Below are 23634 nucleotides of genomic sequence, written 5' to 3'. Positions count from 1 at the left end.
GGGAAGAATCCTGCTGTGGAATCCCAGACTTCATTTTAAATTAGGGCAGAAAACACTCTTTGCTCAGAAAATGTGCTTAACACCCCATAAAACTCCACTAAAAGTGCTATTACATGGATTACCAATATCTTAAACACTGAGAAGAGATGCATGTGAAAATACCCACTTTGTAAATAAGTTAAAGCATAAAAGCCAAGAGCAAATGCTCAGGCTAACCGGTAACACTTGACCAATGTCAGACATTAAACTGCAAAATATATCATGGTGAAAGAAAGTAAAACTTCTTGGCAAAGCAGCCCAGAATATTAGTGGGAAGAACACAGCCCCAAGGGAGAGGTACTTCTCATTAGGGAAGTAACATGACAATGTTACAACAAGAAGTTTAAATATATCTTAATGCTAATCCACCGGGCAAAACCAATGCATTTAATTTCTACTAATGACAAGGCCAGATATAAATTTGTGACTGAAATCTGCAGGTACCCGAACGTTGTGCAGCAGCGACCGTTCGCCATATGGAGCAGCAAGGGCACGACAAGGGCGACTCTCCAGCTCACCCCACTGTCCCTCCCGTCAGATTTGCATCCGGCTGAAATTTCATGCCAAAACAGCTTTACAGCGATGCTCAGAGAGGGAGAACAAGATGAGAAAGGACATAAAGAAGGGGGCAAGGAGCTATAGATGTTTTAAGAGAAAGTCAGCAAGGTGTAGAGATACAGGAGGATAAAGCCATTGTGGAGAAGAAAAGATGGGCTGTTCAAAAGGAAATAATGGACCGAGTGTGATGAGCACTGAATATCACGAAGAGATGAAGGCAATCGCACGCTAAAGTGCAACTGCTTTAAGATTTTATTTTTAGCCATATTGTTAAAGGAAATGGGCTTTCAAAGCAGAGTACTTCATGGCTGGCACGTTCATCTGCCTTTAACCAGGATGCATCACCAGCACAAAGGAAACTTTAAATGTCACTGTAAAATCTTTACTGAAGAAAAGTTCAAACTGCAACTCACAGATCCTGAACGAAACTTCTCAAAGTCTAGAGCACCGGTATTTCCAAATGCTCATCATTAGAAGTGTTTTTAAGAGCACTTAAAGGGTACATATTTTTTATTATCAGTAATGCCAAGGGTAGTAAGAATTAATTAATGCAAGCTGTAATGGGTTCTCAAACCCACAAACATCTCACTTCCATCAGAAAACATTCATGAAATTTGACAAAATTCATGTAAACTTGGTCTACTGACATTTATGAACCAGTTACATCAAATTCTCCATTTCTAGCCATATTAGGTCTAACACATACATTCTTTCTGTCATGAAAGAACTGACTGATTAAAATTCAGAGATGGCAAGCAGAAAGCAAGGTTACTTATTAAAGCAGAAGGAGCAGACACTTCACCAAACTGCCTGGCCGCCTGCCGAGCAGAGATCTAAATCCAGTCCAGAGGCACTGAGAAGAATCAGAGCAATTTTAAATTCTGAAAAGGTACATTTTCTACAGGGTATTTCTTTGCTTCTGTTGAAGTACGTGAAATATTAATGTCAATTCATTGCACATCAATACATTTATAGACTCCCCTGTTATCAAGCATCCAAATGAAAACCATCTATTCTGAATAATTTACTCCTGAATCATCAGCCAGTTTGCTTCTACAAATCCAGGAGATCTTCAGCATTTGCCAAATCACATTTATGACTGACAACCTTTTAGAAAAGGTGTTCTCTCTGTTAAGTTTCTGAAAGGTACCAGCATATGTGTATTTGATGACCTACAAAACTCAATATTTAGAACAGATATAAATTGCTAACAATAAAGTAAAAATACACATAAAGGCTATAAAACACGACAGTTTTAAGTTTGTGGGCTGGATCTGGTGTGCAAGACCAACTTGTTCAACCCTCAATAGTAAAGTTTCTATGACCATCTCTGCAGGAGGTTCCCAAACACATGTGAGAAGAGGCTGAGGGCTGGATGAACTGTTCTGGCAACCCACTTGCTCCTGGTTTGGTCCTGGGGTTCCCCCAGCTCCCCTGCCTCAGCCCAGCAGGTGAACATGCTGTGGACTGCCTCAAACAAAAGCTTGTCAGCAGACAACCTATTCAACCCAAAGCTAAAGACCATGTGAAACCACAGCCCCTCAAAATAAACACCAATTTTCACTCAGGCTGTGACAATCCCAATTACTCCATGATTACTCCTCTAAGTACTAGTCTAATACCTGTATTTGCTCTGAGCGTCAGACTTGCCGACAGCTCACTACTGCACTGTCCTCGGCAAAGGAGACAAAAGCTGTGCCCGGTGACAGTTCAAAAAATATATTCACACAACCACTTCCCTTGGTACGTTTGAAATATGAAGCTAAAATAATACATTTGGTTTTGTTGTGGGGCTCTTCTGTAAGGGAAGTTACAGTGTCTTAGAAATGTGTATTCTTGCTTCATGTTCACATCCCCTTTCTCTCACTGCACAGGGTGGAAGAAATATAAATGTACTGGCTGACTGATGTTACCGTAATAATCCATTACAGGGAGAAAAACAATTTCAAAACAAGAGTCACTAACTACATAATCCCCTGATGAAATACAACAGTGGTTCCGAGTTAAGGGTTTTTTTTTTTAATGAACACAGCTATTCTTCCCATTTGCTCAGTAATGTACTAATTCTAATGTACTCACAGTAACCTTTAAAAACGAAACAAGCCAACTTTTCCCATTTGTTACTAATACAATACAATTATTTCCAATCTCAAGATCCTGAGCAGAAGGCTCCAATTCTTTGAAGCTAGGAAAAAACCTAACAACATGCACCATTATCGTATTCGTCACTGCAGAGATACACAAGTGGATGGCAGAGGGTCAGCACTTAGGAAGGGTCAGCTTTCAAAGACTGAGAGGAAAAGTGGACTAACAGAACAACAACATATACTGTCTCACTATGACCCCAATTTACTTGTACTTTCATTCTGGTCTTGGTATAGTTTCAATTAAATCAGTCTGCACAGATTGGCTCCAGGTGTGTTTATATATATATGCACATACACATTTTAGGTATACATAATCCAGGAAGGCTTTTGCTATATGCTACTAAAATATTATTAAATCCAAGGAAACTTGCTAAATGTTAACTATTAACACCAAAACCCCCGAACTAGATCATGGTATGATCTGCGGTAGCTACTGCTAAGAAATGAGGTTTTAAGATTTGCTAACACATTGCAGAGGAAAAAGACTGAAATTGAAATTGAAAATTATTCGAATTGAAACATGCTTCCTGTCAGAAAAAGACAGAAAAATTGAAGATGGGAAGCCATACCTTTAGCTGTATACTCATATGAATTATAAAGATTAAAAAGAAATGCAGTGTTCAGCACTGATAGAGCTATATATCTCTTTCAGGCAGATAAGCCCAGATTGCAAAATGTTACTGGTAATAAAGATGTACTTGTAACATGAAAATAGGTGGTACGTAAAATAGAGTCCTCCTACTAATTTGTCCTAAAACATTAGACATTATGATGCATGATCACCATAATTTGTGAACTTTATTCTTTTTCAGCTTCTACTTTGCAGATGTTAACTAATTTTATTATTTATTTTTTTTTTAAAAAGTGCATGGAATACAAATATAATTTTAATGTAATTGCTAGTACAGCTGATTTTATGTTTGATTTTTACATTCTCAGATTTTCCAATCTCAGCGTAAAGAAACCTGTTATTACATATATAAAAATACAAAATAATCAAAAATAGCATATAGTACCCAGAACATATCTTTGTATCCAAAGATGGACCACAAGTTCAAGTACATTAAAGGCCTGGTGGTGAAAAATACAATTACTTGATTTGGATGCAGTGAATTCAGCAATAGGTAAAATGCCTCAGCACATACATAGCTAAATCAGGTTTATATATTTTGCAAAAGAAAGCTTACCTGCCCATTTTTTCCCAGTTCCATTTCAACTATTGCAACAGGGGTGTTTATCTGATCAACGTGTCTTGACTGCGACTTCAGATCCACTCGCCAGTTCATGTTTTTCAAGAAATTATCCCAACGGCTTTGATTGATCAGGCTCTCGTGGATCTTCATTCGGTGGTTCTTCCAAAATTTTGCAATGACAGCAGCTTGATCAGATGTGATGCCACCTTGTTTTTTGGTTTGGGCAGTGAGAAAAGGATCCAGCTGATTCAAATCCATGTCCGCTGAAGCAATTGACTGCAGGGAAAATAAGAGGAGAAAAAGGAAAAAGGTTGCCCAAAAATATTCTTTAGCAGTTTAAGCTGAACAGTCTACCAAAAGGTCACATCTTTAAGGTTTTACAAATACTGGATTTTAAAGGGATAGAATCATAGAACAGCTTGGGCTGGAAGGGACCTTCAAAGGTCATCTAGTCCAATCACCCAGATCAGGTTGCTCAGAACCCTGTCCAGCTCTGGAGCCCTCAGTACAGGAAAGACACAGACCTGTTAGAGAAGGTCCAGAGGAGGCCACCAAAATGATCAGAGGGCTGGAACAGCTCTGCTGTGAGAACAGGTTGAGAGAGTTGGGGTTGTTCAGCCTGGAGAAGAGAAGACTCTGGGGAGACCTTATTGTGGCCTTTCAGTGCTTAAAAGGGGCCTGCAAGACATAGGGGGACAGGACATTTTTGTAGGGCCTGTAGTGACAGGACAAGGGGCAAGGGTTTTAAAGAGGGGAGATTCAGACGAGACATGAGGAAGAAATTTTTTACAATGAGGGTGGTGAAACACTGGCCCAGGTTGCCCAGAGAGGTGGTAGATGCCCCATCCCTGGAAACATTCAAGGCCAGGCTGGACGGGGCTCTGAGCAACCTGATCTGGGTGAAGATGTCCCTGCTCATGGCCGGGGGTTGAACTAGATAAGCTTTGAAGGTCCCTTCCAACCCAAACTATTCCATGATTTTGTGATGCTACTGAGGACTCCAGAGCTGGACACAGGACTACAGGTGGGGTCTCACCAGAGCAGAGGGGCAGAATAATCTCCCTTGACCTGCTGGCCATGCTCCTTTTGATGCAGCCCAAGATATGACTGGTCTTCTGGGCTGCAAGTGCACATTGCTGGTTCATGCTCAAACTTTTATTCACCAGTATCCCTAAGTCCTTCTCTGCAGGGTGGCTCTCAATGCTTGAATTCCCCAGTCTGTACTGATACCAGGACTTGCGCCCCAACCCAAGTGCAGGACCTTGCACTTGGCCTTGCTGAAGCTCATGAGGTTCACATGAGCCCACTTCTTGAGCTTGTCCAGGTCCCTCTGGATGGTATCCCATCCCTCAGATGTGTCAACTGTATCACTCAGCTTGGTGTCATCCACAGATTTGCTGAGGGTGCACTTGATCCCACTGTCTATGGCACTGATGAAGATATTAAATAGGACTGGTCCCCATACAGACCCCTGAGAGACACCACTTGTCACTGGTGTCCATCCAGACATTGAGCCATTGACCACTACACTCTGGATGCGACCATCCAGCCAGTTACTCAGCCAATGAACAGTCCACCCATCAAATCCATACCTCTCCAACTCAGAGAGAAGGATGTTGTGGGAGACCATGTCAAAGGCTTTATAGAAATCCAGACAGATGAGATCTGTAGCCCTTCCTGTGTCCACTGATGTAGTTACTCCATCACAGAAGGCCAATAGGTTGGTCAGGCAGGACTTGCCCTTGGTGAAGCTGTGTTGGCTGTTTTGAATCACCTCCCTGCCCTCCATTTGCGTTAGCACAGCTTCTAGAAGGATCTGTTCCATGATCTTCCCAGGCACAGAGGGGAGGCTGACAGGCTGATCATTCCCTGGGTCTTCCTTTCTACCCTTTTTAAAAATGGGTGCGATGTTTTGCTTTTCCAGTCATCAGGGAGTTCACCTGATTGCCATGACTTCTCAAATACCAGGGAGAGTGGCTTGACAACTACATCAGACAATCCCCTCAGGACTCTGAGATGCATCTTGTCAGGTCCCAGAGATTTATGTTTCTTCAGGCTCCTCAAGTGCTCACAAACCTGATTTTCACTTACAGCAGGAGGGACTCTCCTCCCCTAGTCCCCAAAGCTGGGTTATGGAAAAAACCTGACAACTTCCATTAAAACTCAATTTGCAAGTGCTTACCACTTATCCTAGATTCCTGCCCCCAGATAGCTGGAGGGTAATGGATCAGTAACAGTGATGAGGAAACTGGGAGCACACTTGGCAATGCAGTACCAGTGCAGGATAACAAGGAGGCTTCTTATTGCGCACCTGGCCCCAATATGCCCTACGCATACCCAACTGGTTGCTGCTGGGAGCTGGGTCAGGGGTCTGGCACTGCTGTTCTGATGGTCAGACAGCTGGCCCGTATACACAGAGCTTTTCAAAAAGATGGGACCAGTTTCAAAGGTGTATTGATTTCAATTATTTTTGAAACACCCTGTAGCGTGCCCTCAGTCACGGTTGAAACAAGTGAGGAGACATCCCAGCTTGTTGCAGCATCCACAGTTTCATCAGCTGCCTCCACACCACAGACGAGGAAGCAAAACTGGTAAATATTGCACCAGTAAAGCAGAGTTGGCAGCACTGGCCACAGTGGCGTGTTGGCTGCAGCAACAAGAGCGCAAATCTTCCAGGGGAGAGCCTGTGGTGTGCACAGAGCAATCCTTAAAAATGCAACCGCAGCTTCTTCCAAAGCATCAGTGAACTCTCTCAGGCTAAATACTACATTTGTGTTTTGCAAGGTATTATAAGGGGTTATTTACTCCTCCTCCCTGCACAGCAACAGAAATTATTCTTCCCAAACCCTTTTTAAAATAGATATCCAGTTTTTCCATCTATTTTTTCCAAAGCTGATAATCCTACAGCCTCAAATCCCCACTGCCTAACTGGCAATGGTTGCTAAATACAGTGGTGAAGGGAGGGGAGGACAGGAGGTGTAAAGAGGAAACTGCGGGTAAGTTTCCCCATCGTAGTTTCAAGCAGACACTTTTACTTCATTCTCACCCAAAATGGATTCAGCTTGCCCTAAATGAACATGCTTCCTTCAAGCACGAGCAATATGGAGCACAGTAAGGTGAAGCATGGCCAACACTGCAATCCTTGGGATTTGCCTCAATTTAATTTTCCTCGACATGGTATTCCTACTGCTGAAACCACACATTCAGGGAAATAATAATCTCGCCTTTTCAACCCAGTGGGTGATACCATGTGGTGTTTGGCCAGATGCATACTGTGCACTTCACATTTCTTGTTTGAGAAATCGGGCATTATTTATCTAAAAACCCATGGGTTAGCGCTCCGTGAGCTTGCTGAGGACATGAGACCTGCTGCTTCTCCCCATTTCATCAGCGATTAACTGTCGGTGGTGTGAGCTACTGGCAGGCCCTGCCACCTTCCTCTAGACCAGCTTTATGTCAAAGTACACTATCAGACAGATGTCAAAGTCCCACCAGGAGTGGCCTGAAATAAAACAGCAGGTAAATGTAAAAAAAAACCAAGCAAACACCACACACACACAAAAAAACCCCACAAACACAAGAACTAACCCAAAACAAAGAGCTCACGCATCACCCAAGCAACAGAAGACAGGAGCAGGTTTGCTGCTTTGAAGGGAGTAAAGCCAACACTGTGACATGCTTAACCTTCAGCAGATACTTCACCACATCCTTCTTACCCTGAGCTTTTTTCAAGAGAAAAGGACACCAGAAACAGAAGCTTTTGTAACATTTTTAAGAAGAGGAAGCACTGCCTTCGGTCGTTCTCACAGTGGATTAGCTGCCATCTGTTATGCGGTCAAGAAAAGAAATAACAATCCACAAGAGTAACCAGTTGGCTGTATCAGGGTTCCACCGTAATAGAAGTATCTACCAATTCATTTTAAAATTTGAGATGCCTAGTGCCCCGCTCTGTCTTTTCTATAGGGCATTCAGCATATCTGTACATATTGTTTGCTTTTATTATGAAGATATTTAACTTAAGAGGTAATTATCCTGAAATATCTAATTATGCTGTAAGAGAGAAAAGCTCTTCATTTTCAAAAGAAAAGCTATTTAGACTTACAGTCCTTTCCTACATCCACATCTTAGGTGAACAGGACTGTCTATGAACCGCTGCATGAACTATTTTTTGCTTTAATATTTTCCTATCACTACATCTGTGTGTTTTGCATGTTGTGTGACACCAGCTACTGCTTATGTACACCTTTTGTGCTGGTTTCCTTCAAGTATTTCACATCTGTGATTCTCAGGAGCTTCTTTTAATCTCACCCCCTTTACAACTCATTTTGCAAGATGCCATGCTTTGCTAAGCTGATAAAAAGCACACACACAAAGTTCCTCATTGTGCTTGACACATGACAAAAATCGGACTTCTAAATGTATCTGAGAGAGGAAGTTTATGACCAGACTTGCAGTTTTAAGCATAAGGAGGACAAACCAGTATTACTAGGGCTTATACAGGACAGCTAAATTTGCTTGTTTTGCAGAGATCATCAACAGATTGATGATTAGTTAACATCCAACACAAGCTATATTTAAAACCTTTGCACATTCACATATTATAAGCACCCTGAAATAATTTGCTACCAAAATCCTGTTACATAAAAGAGAGGAAGGAAACCACATATCACAATTAGCAGTCTCTCCCTCTCTCACACAGACACACATGCACATGTACACACAATACGGATCATTTAATACGGTGTGTGTACAGAGCCAAGACTCCAAAAGATAACAACTATAGCAGATTTTGGTGGAATATTTATCAGATAATGCATGCTTTAAATAGCATAGCCATACAGTCCATCATTCAGACTAGAATCTCTCACAGCTTGGAAATAGGACTACTACTCAAAAACTCCATTTAAAAAAATAATATACCTTTTAATTTGAAATAAGTACAATAAATCAATGAGTAATATCTCAGTAGAGATGCACAAGTATATGACTATCATTAACATAATGCAAAACATACCAGCATGTAAACATACCAGCAATAAAGGTTTTCAAGTCACAGAACAGCAACTTATTTTAATATTCTTTTTCATCTCAACTTCAAAACATGTCATTGTGGACAGCAAAACTGATACAAATTACCAAGAATGAGAGAACAACTAAGGTCTTTGCTGGTCTTCTCTCTTTTTTACTGTACAAAATCTTACACAAATAATTCTTTAAATATGCGTAGTTCTACTCCCTTGCTCATCTGAATGACCACAGTTAAATTTTGGAGTATTTAAGCTTAGAGAATTTTTTTAAATTTAACTTGGCAAAGTATATATATTTCCAGTCATATTCAGCACAACATTATGAACAATTCTTTCCATTACTTTTAGCAACACTCATTTATTACATAGAAAATCAAATTACAGTAAATACACCTTACTGATATTTCTAAGGAGTAATTTAAAGTTAAAACATAAGGGGTTATTCTGTGTTTATAACTAAAGACAGGTAAAATAGGTCTGATTGTAGGTCTCCCTCTCATGCTTTTAAAGCCCAGAAGCTTTGGATGAGCATTTACCACCACCACAATGACCAGCTGTTGTCCAGCTCCCACAGCAGTTTCACTGCCAGAATAAACAACACATGCACATTTTTGCAACATTACTGGAAACTTCTCAGGACTTCAAAGGCATTGAAACCTATTTTATCCATCAGCTTCTATGGCTGAATCACCATCAGCATTGGTTTGAGAGGGATACACCTTATAAATGGCAATGACTTGTTCTACAGCACGTCAAGAAATGCTGTGTTAGAAATATGACACTAAGGGAAAAAAAGTTATGTATGACCTAACTCCAGTTTTTATTGGCAATCACAAATGATTTACTATTTCAGCATAGAAATCCTCAACTAACAAAAAGCAGAAAACTTTTCTATGAATGTATAAAAGCATAGCTGCTCTATGTCAGTGAGCAATTTAATTTACATTACTATGACTAGTAACTTAAGTGACTAAGTAAAAAAACCCACCTATTTTCAAAACTACAGTTTGTAAGAGAACACCATGAGATATTAAAAATTTCTTCACATTATATATTTTGAGATTGGTTAAAACATGCCTTTTTTTTTTCCTCCTTAGGAAGCACAGTTTATAGACAGCACATCATACTAAGAGCATGCAAATCCCATCCTAAGCAGATGGGCACACCTTTCTTTCCAAAGGCTGGGCAGATGTTTTAAACAGGAAACAGTTTTGGCCATACTGACTTCTCCCTGCATTCACCTTCAACACATACCGACTATGCCTTCAAATATAATTCAGACAATAAAAATATTACTTCAAATACTATTTCCTTAATGGAACAATATTTGATAATCTGGAGAATTTTGTATTGGCTTAATTAGATCCATTAGACATGTGCCTTGGTACACAGAATAGGAAAACAGACTTAAATTCATTATCTCTTCTGAGAAATACAGCCTGACAGGCATGCAGTACTAGTGAAAAACAACAATTGGCAAAACCCACAGGGAAAAAAGAACACACTTCATTTCCAGAAATAAAACATTACTTGTCAACCATTATGGAAAGGCTCCAAGAGCTGGCCATGCCAGCATGTGTAGGCATTTTCTCCAGCTGACCCTCAAAATTGCCGGCTGCTGCCAGCCTAAAGCACAAAGAAATCACAGCCTCCGAGAAACAAATACTGCAGTGCTGTGTACTGTGCTGATGAACTCGCCTCTTCAGATTTCTGGGAGGTGGGCGTGAGAGGCTATTCCTGTACCACAAGCCTTCTAATTCAGATGCTTAGAAATATAACCTCAAAAACTGTTCCGCAGACCCTTGGAGCACGTGCACGGAGGAGCGTGCCAAGGCACCCTGCTGAGCAAAAACACTCTCGGATCACACAAAGCCAATTTCTGTTAACATCAGGATACTGGGCATTTCTTTCACGTATGAACCTTAGAAGAAAACCTTAACTAGATTTGGGGTAAGCTGCATGCGGCTTTGGGGTGGGTAGCTCTTTTCTCCCTATCTAAAAAGAAAGGCACCCCTGGGAGAGCACAGAAGGAACAGAAGCATCCCTCATCATCTTTGGGCACAACAGCACGTGTGGATCCTAGTAAAGCTAAGCTATTTGTCAAAGTTAGTTCAGCATGTGCTTCTGCAAATACTGGCTTCACACAGGAGGAACACGAGAACATGTCTGCAACCCTGTGGTTTCTGGGTCCACTTTGGAAGTATGTACTAACCAGACTCTCTCCCAAGGGCTGCTGAGATACCCAGTCCTGTAATAAATGAGCTGTTCCCATAGATGTTCGCTGGATATTAGTCCAGTAGACTTTCCCACGCTTCTGGAGACAGGGAGGTTTTCAACTAGTTGGTAGGTTGTGCCTCACAAACACTGTTATTAGAGCCCAAGAGCTCTCCTGAGAATTAGAATTAAGATAAAATTAGATGAAACAGCATGCTTGTCTGTACTTGAAAACGGTGACCCACCTTTTGGAAAAAACCCCAAAGCTAAAGGCCTCTACACCTCTTCAAATTTCTAAGTCAAAAATCATCAGTAACCTTAACAATACATCTAGTATTTCTACATCAAAGTAGGAAGATTTTAACTAATCTTTAAGTCTTCATCTAATCCATGGAAGATGACATGAATTTCTTTTATTCAAGTTCCATACTATGTTCCAATATTATTTTAATTTGCTTTTTACTGAGCTGCAATATACAGTTAAAAGTGAATTGAAACTGTTAGCTAATAGAAAAAAGCTAACTATAAATCATTAAGAAGTAATAAAATACGTATTGCTTAAACGACTGTAGCTCAATTTTTTTTCTAGTGTGCAATAGATCTTTTGCAACACCTCTTTCTTATTCTAACCTGGAGAGCCTTTTGATTGATTGCCAAGGAGACACTAATGAGGTCAATGGACATTCAGCAGACTTGTAAATATTTTTAAGTTTCAGTTATTCTGACTTTCATCAAGCTTTCTTCTTGGACGAGAGTACTCACAACACATAGCAACAAAAGAAAATTACTTGACTGCTACTGCAGATGGGAATAATGTGTGTGCATGAAGTTTCAGACAAAATTACATCCTTCCTGCATTTCTAATCTTATTAAGCTTGATTCTACCCAGACTTGTCAAATGTGCACATGGAAGATAAAACTCTTCTCAATGGGTTGTTTCCATGCTTCTTGACTGACTCCTCTGTTTTCTTCCTCAAGGTCCCCAAGGAGAAACTCTCCCAAACCCACATCTTTTTTCACATACAAGCTCACCAAACCAAATGTTCTCAGCTAAAATTGCTTTTTTATTTGAACATGAAGTTCAATAACAGAGGAGTAGATATTCAGCTATTTTTGGCATAGCTTACAATTGAAAGCAAAAGAATCACAGAATAATGTTGGTTGGAAAAGACCTTTATGATCATTGAGTCCATAGAATCATTTTGGTTGGAAGAAACCCTCAGGATCATCAAGTCCAACCATAACACAGCCTACCTCTAGCACTAAACTGTGTCCATAAGAACCTCGTCTAAGTGCCTTTTAAACACCTCCAGAGATGGTGACTCAACCACTTCCCCGGGCAGCCTGTTCCAGTGCCTGATAACTGTTTCCGTGAAGAATTTTTTCCTAATATCCAATCTAAACCTCCCCTGGTGCAACTTGAAGCCATTTCAACTTGTCCTGTCACTTGTTACTTGGGAGAAGAGACCAGCCCCCTCCACGCTACAGCCTCCTTTCAGGTAGTTGTAGACAGTGATAAGGTCTCCCCTCAGCCTCCTTTTCTCCAGGCTGAACAGCCCCAGCTCCCCCAGCTGATCCTCATCAGACTTGTGCTCCAGGCCCCTCACCAGCTTCGTTGCCCTTCTCTGAACTCACTCTCTGTTCAGCCAGGCCAGTCATCTTCTCTGCCAGCGCATCTTTTGGCACACAGGGACAGCCTGCTCCTGTGTATCTAAGATTTCCTTCTTGAAGAGCAACCAGCCTTCCTGGACTCCTTTGCCCTTCAGGACTGCCTCCCAAGGGAATGTGCCAGCCAGCCTCCTGACCAGGTCAAAGTCTGTCCTTCAGAAGTCCAAGGTAGCAGTTTTGCTGATCATCCTCCTGACTTCTCCAAGAACAGAAAAAAACACAATCATTTCATGATCGCTATGCCCAAGCCAACCTCCAGACATCACACACAAGTCCTTCTCAGTTCAAAAACAACAGGTCCAGTTGTTTCCCTAGTTGGCTCACTGACCAGCTGTGTCAGGCAGTTGTCTTTCATACACTCCTGGAGCCTCCTAGACTGTTTCATCTCTGCTGTGTTGTAATTCCAGCAGACATCTGGTAAGTTGAAATCTCCCACAAGAACAAGGGCTAGCGATCAAGAGACTTCTTCCAGCTGCCTGCAGAATATTTCAACTGCCTCTTCATTCTGGTTGGGTGGTCTGTAACAGACTCCCACCAGGATATCCACCTTGTTGCCCTTCCCCTTGATTCTTACCCATAAACACTCAACCCTACCATCCCCCTCATGAAGCTCTAGACAATCAGAACACTCCCTAACATATGTGGCTGCCTCATCACCTCTCCTTCCTTGCCTATCACTTCTGAAGAGCTGATGGCCATCCAATGCAACGCTCCAGTTGCATGAGTCATCCCACCACGTTTCTGTGATGGCAACTATATCATAGTTTTTCTGCTACACAATGGCTTCCAGCCCTTCCTCTTTATCGCCCATGCTATGTGCATTGGTGTAAGTGTGCTTCATTTGGGCTATTGGTCCCACCACTTTTCTGGGGGGAGAAGCTCTAACTCCTACATGACCATTCTCAGGTGCTTCCATGGTTTCTAACACATCAATAACCCTTGTGTGTTTGCTGCCGCAAAGCTCTTCATCTCCTGCCTTCACTGAGATGGCAGACTGAAGGGCTTCACTGGCACCCCATCCTCCAAATACCACCCCCTGGGTTATCTCTGGTGAGCCTGGTTTTCTTCCCTTACCCATTAAAATCTAGTTTAAAGCTCTTTCAATGAGCCCTGCTAACTCCTGCCCAAGAATCCTTTTCATGCTTCGAGACAGGTGCGCCCTGTTTGTTGCCAGCAGGACTGGTGTCATGTAAACCAACCCATGATCAAAAAAACCAAAATTCTGCTGGTGACATCTGCCCCACAGCCAGGTATAGTTCTGCTGGGTCTTCCCATATCTTCCCTCCAACTGGGGGGATGAAGGAGAACACTACTTGTGCTCCTGACCCCTTAACCAGTCATCCCAAAGCCCTGAAGTCCCTCTTGATTGCCTTCAGATTTCCCATTGCAACCTCATCACTACCTACCAAAAAATAAAAAACAGATAATAATCCAAGGGCAGGAAGTTTTCTCTTCACAATTTTAGCCCAGGGAGGCAGCAGACTTCCCTACAAAGTGGGTTTGGTCTGCATATCGGGCCTTCTGTTCCCTTCAGAAGGGAGTCTCCTATGAAAACAACCTATCTTTTTTTCTTTATAGAAGCATTTTTGACACCGACTTGACCTCTGCGGCATCTCCAACTTAGTTGAACCATCTTCCTCAACAGTGTTGTTTGGTTGACTTGCAGACCTCATACCTCTTGTGCAAGTCAACCTGGGAAGGTGGGGTAGTCATAGCAGAGACCCTCCTTCTGTGCCAGGTGGGAACATGTTGCCATTGTCCACCATCCCTTGAGTCACCACATTTCCCCATGCAGAGATAGGGCAGGGAGTCTTCTGTACCACGTGCCCTGTCTATATACCAGGCCTGTCCCACAGAAGGTAGGGTGTGTTCTGTCTCCCTCTCGCACTCCCTGATGCTCCTCAACCTACTCACCTCCTCTCAGAGCTGTGTCAGTAAGGTGTGTGCCCTCCACCTGGGCACACCTCCCACAGCTGTGTTTCCTGCTGTCTTCTGGTACTGGTGTCACAGCAGGGCACACCCTGCAGCCTGACACCTGGGTGGCAGCATCTTCCCACCAGGTCTTGGTAGCTGCATCACTTGTGGTGGGTGCTGACATTAGAGAGGCCATTGCTCTGAGAGCTTCTCTGCTCTCCCTGCGCACCCATCCACGCCAACTGCTACAACACGCTCCATCTGCCTGCTCTGTTTGCAGCACTCCTGATCACCAGCGTCCCCTGAGCAGCTTTTTGTAGGCGTGGGGGTGGTCACCATTGCCCTGGCAATGCCCAGGTCTCATCGGAGACTCCCATGAGAGCTGGCGGCTCCGGCTCCTGCTCTGGACTTCCCCTGTCTACAGAAAACCCGTCCTGCACCAAGACCTGCTGCTCCACTGCAGACCAGGTCAGCCCTGGAGCAGCTCCCCTCAGTGACCCACTGGTGGTCTTGGTTACACTGTGATCTCACCATTCGTTTTTAAAAGCATCTGAACAAAGCTGGTGAAGGGTCTGGAGCACAAGTCTTATGAGGAGCAGCTGAGGGAACTGAGGCTGCTTAGCCTGGAGAACAGGAGGCTGAGGGGAGACCTTACCACTGTCTACAACTACCTGAAAGGAGGTTGTAGCATGGAGGGGGTTGATCTCATCTCCAGTGTAGCAAGTGATAGGACAAGAGGAAATGGCCTCAGGTTGTGCCAGTGAAGGTTTAGATTGAATATTAGGAAAAATTTCTTCATGGAAAGGGTTGTTGAGCATTGGAACAGGCTGCCCAGGGAACCGGTGGAGTCACCATCCCTGGAGGTGTTTAAAAGACAAATAAATGAGGTTCTTAGGGACATAGTTTAGTGACAGTATTGGGTTAATGATTTGACTCTATGATCTTAAAAGTCTTCTCCAACCAAAACGACTCTATGACCACAATATTTTTCTCCAGCCTGCCTCTGTCATTAGTCTGTATGTCTGCTAGAAATGACCAGTTTAAACTCATAATTCCATAAAACACCACTTCCTAAATTCATTTGCAGGTGGTTTCTTTTTCCTGTGGTATGAAGACTCATTTGATGACAAAGGAGGATGAAATGTTGATTAAAATTGGCAGCCATCAAATGAGCCGCAACCCAAGCCATGCTCCTGTGGTCAGATCATAGTTCCTGCAAGTCTGCTGTGCTGAGCTCAAAAACATGGCTCCCCCACCCCAACCCCTTCCTAAAAAACATCTTCATCTGAAGGAAAACTGAGAATCATCGGGGTTAAACTGTCTGGACCTACTTAGAGACGCTGTTTAGGCCTTACACCACCTACAGAATATGAATAAATTAAAAAAACCCCACCAGAACAAGCCCACCCCCTAATAACATCAGCCATAACTAGATCTCCAAACAATGCCTGCATACTCGCATTACAAATAGATATTCAAAGCCTAGATTTTAAGCAATAAAAATTAAAAAAAGAAGTACCACCCCCTTCCTGAATAGTAGTTTCCAAACTACTTAAATTATGTAAAATACGAAGAAGAAGATACGTACAAGAAAAAAGGCAATGGAAAGCGCTTCTCAGAGAGCTCAGATAGGCGCTGGAAAGGCTAAAGAGAGATAAAACAGAAAACTGAAAAAAAAAAAGTTCTATTAATAGCAGATACACTTGCAACTACAAAGGCCAAACAGAAGGACTAAAAATATAAATTGCCCATCCTGTTCTGTACTTAATTGAATTACAGCAAAAAAATCCCAAGTTCTACTATCAGTTTTCTCCCCATCTGAGACAAATTCTTTGTTATGGTTTAGAAAACATTTTGCCACTTGGGGTGGAGGCAAAGAAATGTCACATTTCCAGTAGTTCTTAAACATGTAGCTGTGTTACAGACAAGTTTGACAGGTTCAACCTTTTTCAAAACGAATGTGCATAGACATGTGCTCCCTGAACTATGCTTCAGTAGAGGCAAGCTGTTTTCTTGGAGAATGTCTAAATCCTCACAGGTTACGTTATTCAGTCTAAAACAGTGTCTTCTTCAGTTCTCCTGAAGGAGGTGGATTCAGAAATAAGAACTCTCGACAGATGGAAGCCATTTAATGCAGTATTGCTAAAGACAGAGAGGAAAATAAAAGGCAGAGAGAAATCCAGATAGGGCAGAATAAATATCAGATGGTAAATACAAAAAAATTCAAGGGAGGGAGTAAAAGCAGGAAAAGAGACTGACAAACACTACAATAGTCCTGGAACTGGTGACATGACCCGTCGTTCCCTTAACAGACCACGTGGCCGGCCTTTTTTCTGCTCCTCCGTTCTCTTACAATAAAATAAATGAGAACTGTGTTTATCAGGTTTCTGAAATCATTCTGGGAAAATTACTTGCTGCCGCAGACTACTGCTCCATTTTTAATTTCATTTCACTTAGGAGAGTTAAAAATAGAAGTTAGGGCAGCTCTTATTTTGAAGGCACGTGGGAAAAAAAAAAGCTGTAGCCCTACCTCGCAGGCAGCAATGGGTGCAGACATCAGCAGAGCTGATTGCGGCTCTCTGCCGGCAGCGATCCTGTCAGTGAAATCAGGCAAAGCACAAACTAAATCATGCTCACAGCACGTCGCTGCCTTAGCTCACAACACTGCAGACACATTTCACAGCAGCAGAGCTATTGGCAAGTTAAGGAGACAAGTTTACAGACTACACAGTTTCAAGGGAAGCAAACAAGAGTGCTCTGCCATCTGGTCATTCATCACCTATTTTGACAACTCGTGTTACATGTTGACAGGTTTGACAGGTGAAAGGTAAGCTTCCAGTCTCAAGATACCAGCTGACAGGTCTTCCTTTGACAAAGATAAAATGGTTTTCCCTCTTGTCAGCTCTGTGAAATATAAAATGTGTTCCCCAAACCAGCAGCAGCCATGGTGGTTTTCAACAGCTGAGCCTTTGTAAGGAGAAAGGAGCAGCAGGTCAAACTCTTCACAGCTGCTCTGTAAAGGTCCCCTCCAGTGCTGGAAAACAACGCTTGATTGGGAGCAAAGCCCAAGCTGGGGAGCTCAGAAGAAACAACTTTCCCGTATAGATTTAAGTACCATTTGCTGTATGAAAAATGCTCTTAGAACTAACTGTAATAAAATATTTGGGGGAAGAAAAGGCTAAAGACTTAATGAAAGAGCCAAAATATCAATCTGAAGGCATTCTCCAATAGAATTATATTAAATATTAATGACTGCTTCAGTTACCTCAGAGGGGGTTTTCTATTTCTATCAGGTTAGGCTCCTGATCAAGTAATCTGGTTTTCTAGCAAGTTTGTGGTAACAACTCCCCACATCTGTGCCTCCAAAGACAGTAGTAATATTCATGTCTGGGGTATTTCTGTTCATCTTCCCATTCTTCATTGGGTCCTTTTATTCTCCCTAGACAGGCAGTTTCTTATCTCTAAGGCTGCAGCTTCTGTTACTAAAGGTAGCATCCTTATCTTATGGCTTAACTGGCTCTGGACCTGTCTTTTACTTGACTAGGTAAAAGTTCAGCACATCTAGGTGAAAGTTCACAGCCTGCAGCCTAAGGCTTCAGGAAATTTAGCTACTAATGCTAAGCAAGTGATGCAAAATAAGTTCTATATAAGTAGTATAATAAATTGAAAAACACATACCACCAGTGAAAACTGGTGCTGAACAAAATTTGGCACAAACAGAGCATTTGAGTGCTGAAACTTTTAGCTAAGACACTGCAACTCATGCCATCAATAATAATTCAGTTAATTTTTCCCATGGCTTTTCTTTGGCTTTTAGTCAAATTGGAAGCTACTCATATTCAATAAACCCCTTACCGTTTGTCCACGCAAACTGGAAAATTTCTCTAGTGCTTTCTTTTCACTATGAGACTTTCTATAGATTTGACACGCCATAAACTGAGATGTCGTAAGATGAATCCTGTGAACAAAAGCATTGTTCCTGCTGAGCAAGGAACAACTGACACTCTTGTAACCTGGTTCACAACACACCAGCACCAGATCTCTCTCTCTAAGTCATGCAGGAGGAGATTTCATACAGTAGGTGCAAAACAGAGGAACGCGCATGAGTTACTCATCGTGTACAAGGAGGCACGTCCAGTAACTGATGCGGAAAGAGTCCTTCTGCAAAGTTGCATCAGCTACTTGTGCCTTTGGGCTCCTTAGAGCCCTCAAGAGAGAACCATCCTAGAGGTCTCAAGAGTTCTGAAGCAGAATAACAACCTCTGAGGACCCATCAGTAAAGCACAGCTTGGGCGACCCACTCATCTCACACCTCACGCTGGAAAGCAAACCCTGGGGCCATCCTGCAGGACTCCAACCAGCTTCAGAACCACAGGTTATCATCTTCATCCTAGGCAACGTACAAAAAACAAGTGTGTCACTGCATGGTGTTAGAAGGTCACCCATTTCTGACCTCTCTTATCTGTGTATGTGTCCATATATACTGCATGGACATGTACGTATGAGCATCACATAAATAGCTGACCACCTACTAAAATAATAGCATGCTGCCTAAATGTGCCATTTCTTCTACAGAAAAAGAGTGTTACGAACATTTTGTTCGCTTTAAAAAAGGTAAAAATCGAGTTTAATAAAAAATGCAAAACAAATCACAACCTATTCAAATGTATAAAATATTTATACCATTCTTGACTATGTAAAATTAAAGGGTACTTATACTAACAGCTTGTTAAAATAGAACATAAATGACACTTGAACCAGAAATGGCAAGAAAAGTATAGAAGAACGGAACATCTGATGCGACAGTCTGAAGAGAGACAACAAAGATGTGTAAATGTCAGACAAGGAGTAAAACTGTATGTTGCTAACTTTCCTTTTATACGGATAGTACTTAAGTGTCTGCATATATCATCAGAACATGTTTCACAATCATGGTTTATAGAGACTGAAAAGAAGGGAAAGAAAAAATGACCCACTAAGCTGAGGTAGAAATCTTTTGGCAGACATCCCAAAACATCCCAACCAGAAAAAAAAAAAATCTAACCTTATTTGGAAAAAACACAGAATTTCACTCAAAATATATTTGTATTGCCACTTTATATTGTTAGGGGAGAGATATGAAAAATACGCTTTCAGAAATATATTAACTTGCACAAAATGAGATAATTACAAAAATATTTTTTTAAATAATTAGAAAATCGCTTATTTTAAGTGTAAAAATTGTTTGGACAAGTTGGCAACTATTTCACATTTTCTCTGCACAGTACTATTTTTGTCTCCTTTCAGTGAGATTCTGTTGTAATCTATTTTTACTTATGTGGAATCATACATAAACCAGTGTTTTTAAGAGGTAAATACAGAAGATGCCAAAGAACTAGAGGGATAAAAAAACGTCTTGGAAGATCACCATCTCCTTTAGAAATGAAATACACGGTCCTCAAGGAGAGCAGATAAACAGATACCAAACTCCATGGGGAACTGAAAAGGAAGAGGGAGTCACAGGCTTGCTATACAAGTACAAAACTACCAACTTTATTATAGATCAAATACTGTGAACTAGATAGTGGGCTATCAGCTATAAACAGGTGCTCGTGCACTGTAAACAAAGTGAAAGGTAAAACCCACTTGCTTTGTTCAAACAGTCCAATTCTAAATCACTGGGTGGCTACAAGAAGTACAGGATTATTCCATTTCCTTGTATGATTTGTAAGATTTAGTCTCCTTATATGACTACTATATACAGCGGAATACAATTGTGGAAAACCTACTGAGCTTAAGCTTCAGATGTTCAAACACATAACAAAAATGCTCAAAAATAATAATAATTAAAAAAAAAAAAAGTTTGGTTTTCCCATTAATGAACTCCTATTCCTAATGGAGGCCATCCATGTTCCAGTCAGTTCTGACTTACTCCATACATCAATTTTTATCTGGTTTGGTCTTTTGGGTTTGTTTGCTTGTTGTTTTAAGTTACTGTGTAAAAGCATGTATTTCTAATTATAAATACACAATTTTAAAAAGGGATATATTTGACTCTGCCTTTACAGAAAGCCACTCACTTCATCTTGTTCTAAAGCCAATGATCCTCTGGAGATGAATGTGGAGCCCCAGGGAGGCTCCCAGGGAACCAGATCAGCTCTTTAGGCTGGAGCTCGGGTTGCCAGAGGTTCTTACCTGACAACTTCTGCCCTATTGAGCTCAATGACTGAAAACATCAGTGAACAAAAGACTTCACATAACAATGGTATCACTGTTGTGCCCGTTATTTTGTGCCACTAATTATTTTTTTTCTTTAAATAAATAAACTCTTGGAAAAATCAATGTCATCTAACCATGTTGAAGAGTTCAAGGCTCCAGAGAGTACAAACTGCAAAATGGAATAAATCTAGCCATAGAGCATTTTTGCCACTCTAACATTTTTGGTATTGTCAGTCTTTTTTTTTTTTTTAAACAAGCTGTTGGACATACTGCATCCAGTTGCTACAAACCAGTACAGGAGAAAAACTAATGTACATCATCCCAAGACTCTAGCTGCCAAGAGCTACAGGCAATGGGATATTTCAGATGTTCAACTAGTAAAAACGCTGACTTGTATCATCCAAATCTCCTTTTCATACGCTAGGTGTGAACTTCAGTGGCTCAAGTGAACACCGCAGCTCTGCATCTTTGACAAGGTATTGGTTATTCAATGCATTAACAGTTATTTCTGTTGCTTTCTTCTTGTTCTGAACGTTCTGTGAAATGAAGATGTGTAGGTTAGCAGAGTAGATTATGCTCCCCTCAATGTAAAGAATCCATTGACTAGTCTTTTTTCCTGAAAAGATATATCTTTATTTGCAATTTAAAAAAAAAAAAAAAAAAAAAAAAGAGTATATTTGGGGAAGGGGGGGAAGATAAAATAATAAAAAGTCTATTATCTGCTCAGCTGTGTAGCAGCCTCACAAGACCAGCAAGACCAGAATAAGAATTTTCACTCGATTGCCAACATCAGTACCCTCCTGGAGCAAGCAAAGGTTAATCTTTCTTCACACCAGTTGTAACAAACACAATTTAAAAAGTATTCTGATAAAGAACATCATTTCAGTGTACAGATTCTCCTTTCCTTTTAGTTTCTTCTTCAGTTTGGTGCATGAAGGAGGACAACTCAAGTTCTCCCCTTTTCATGGGCCACATTTAAAAAGGAAAGACTCTAGTCCAGAAAATCACCAGTGCTGAGATGATGGCAGTGAACCTCATTACCATCTTCACCATTTCCCTCCCACTTTGGGAAACAGAGAATGGAGCATTAGTGCTACTGAAATAAAGGAATGAAAATACATGTTAAGCCTAAGGGAGTCTTTTTCCCTTTTCAAATATAATCCATATAGCATGTGTTTGATGAACACTAATTAAGTATAGTAGAAGCATTTAATTTGTAGTAATGAACTTCAAATCAATCTTCAGTCAGAGTAAACTCTTATTAAGGTCAAGGGAAACACTGCAGGGATCAGACTGGACTAATGAATTTCAGCATAATCAAAATACTTGCCTTTCTGTGCATGTGCTTGTAAGTGCATACCCAAAAATATATATACACAACATATGTTAACCACACACATATATATATATGTAACTTATGCTAATCATACATGTGTGGGGTTGTTATTTTGAGAGATAAAGACTGCATCCAAAACTTGCTGGTGTTATTAATGATGAAAATACTACTTAGTGGCAGAAGTTCTACAAATTCAACAAACTGAACCATACATTTGGATGGGAAAAGGGACATCAACAGGATATGAAGCACTGCAACCACCAGGGAACCCAACTTTCTTAGCAGCACTCTGCCGGAAGTCCATTAACACACAATTAGCAGATTTTCAGCAGGGCATTATAAAAGGTAGATGTAATGCACAGTCATCATAAACATGGAGAGCTGTAACTGACCTTCCTGCTCTAGTCATAGGGCAGCCTCCACTTTGCCAGCTGAGACAAAGCAACTAGATCTCTACTTGCAAAGATATAATCAACACTCTAATTGAGCAAAAACACAGATTGAGAGAGAAAGACTTGCTTCTCATTTGGGTAATACAGGGTTTACCACACCTATTACACATCAATGACACAGGACTTCTTTTGATTTACCACTTTTCCATAGATAAGAACATAGAACAAAAAAGACACAAAAGGTCAGGTAAACCATTAAATGTAAGGTAAGCCATTTTCCCTGAAGTGGCACAGTTATGGCATATCGGCACTTTACAGTCTCAGATGAAGTAAGTCTTGGATTGGCCTTGTTAGGTAATAACTTTTCACCTCAGTGTCATGTTTGAGTTATGGAAAATACTACTTATTAAATTAACTACATTATAACAGAGGGAGCCCTCCTGTTTCTACCCACCTGCAGGAGTTGCACTCGTAGCCACCCAGTAGTAGGAATGCTATGAGGTTTGTAATGCAGATGTGTGGGTGGGAAGCCTTGCTCATACCATGTTATTCAAAAGAGAGTCCAACTCGTATAGGTCTGCTCACAGTGCAGAATATCATCATATCCACATCCCACAGCTACCAGCAAAACCACTGCCTTCTACACATCTCTACAATAACTAAAACGAAAACCATACTTCAAAAACGAAAGGCCTTAATACAAACACCAAGTTTTTCAACTGGAGAAATGGCAAAAGAATGAGTATTTTAAAAATCCAAAATGATGCAGGTACATTGTTTTTTCTAGCTGACACATACAAGCAGTAAATTGGTGCTCTAGGCAGGGAAGCACTGATCTAACCACTCCTGTCAATGTTCTTCCACTATGTAACATCTTGCAGCCAACCTTCCTCTCCAATTCATTCTCCTGAAGAATTTTCCCCCTCCATTTTATGCTACTCCTACTGC

At 41.2% G+C, this 23634-nt stretch overlaps 1 protein-coding gene across 5 annotated transcripts in view; it reads right to left on the bottom strand.

Annotated features, from left to right (window-relative positions):
• The window catches only part of COMMD1 (copper metabolism domain containing 1), an 80147-nt gene that overhangs the window by 48537 nt on the left and 7976 nt on the right, over positions 1–23634 (bottom strand). For 2 of the 5 annotated variants that reach the window (XM_065059168.1, XM_065059167.1), the window contains exon 2: positions 3932–4213. In XM_065059168.1, coding sequence (XP_064915240.1) covers positions 3932–4213 — 282 coding nt within the window. Of the gene's footprint in view, positions 1–3931; positions 4214–11176; positions 11202–16348; positions 16373–19072; positions 19151–23634 lie in introns of those variants that run through there. The other 3 variants (XM_065059170.1, XM_021289363.2, XM_065059169.1) reach the window with 3 other exon arrangements.

The sequence above is a fragment of the Columba livia genome, chromosome 3, assembly GCF_036013475.1.
Source record: "Columba livia isolate bColLiv1 breed racing homer chromosome 3, bColLiv1.pat.W.v2, whole genome shotgun sequence".
In the NCBI taxonomy this organism is placed as follows: domain Eukaryota; kingdom Metazoa; phylum Chordata; class Aves; order Columbiformes; family Columbidae; genus Columba; species Columba livia.
Note: the sequence above shows the minus strand (reverse complement) of the source record. Positions and strands in the feature narration are given on the sequence as shown.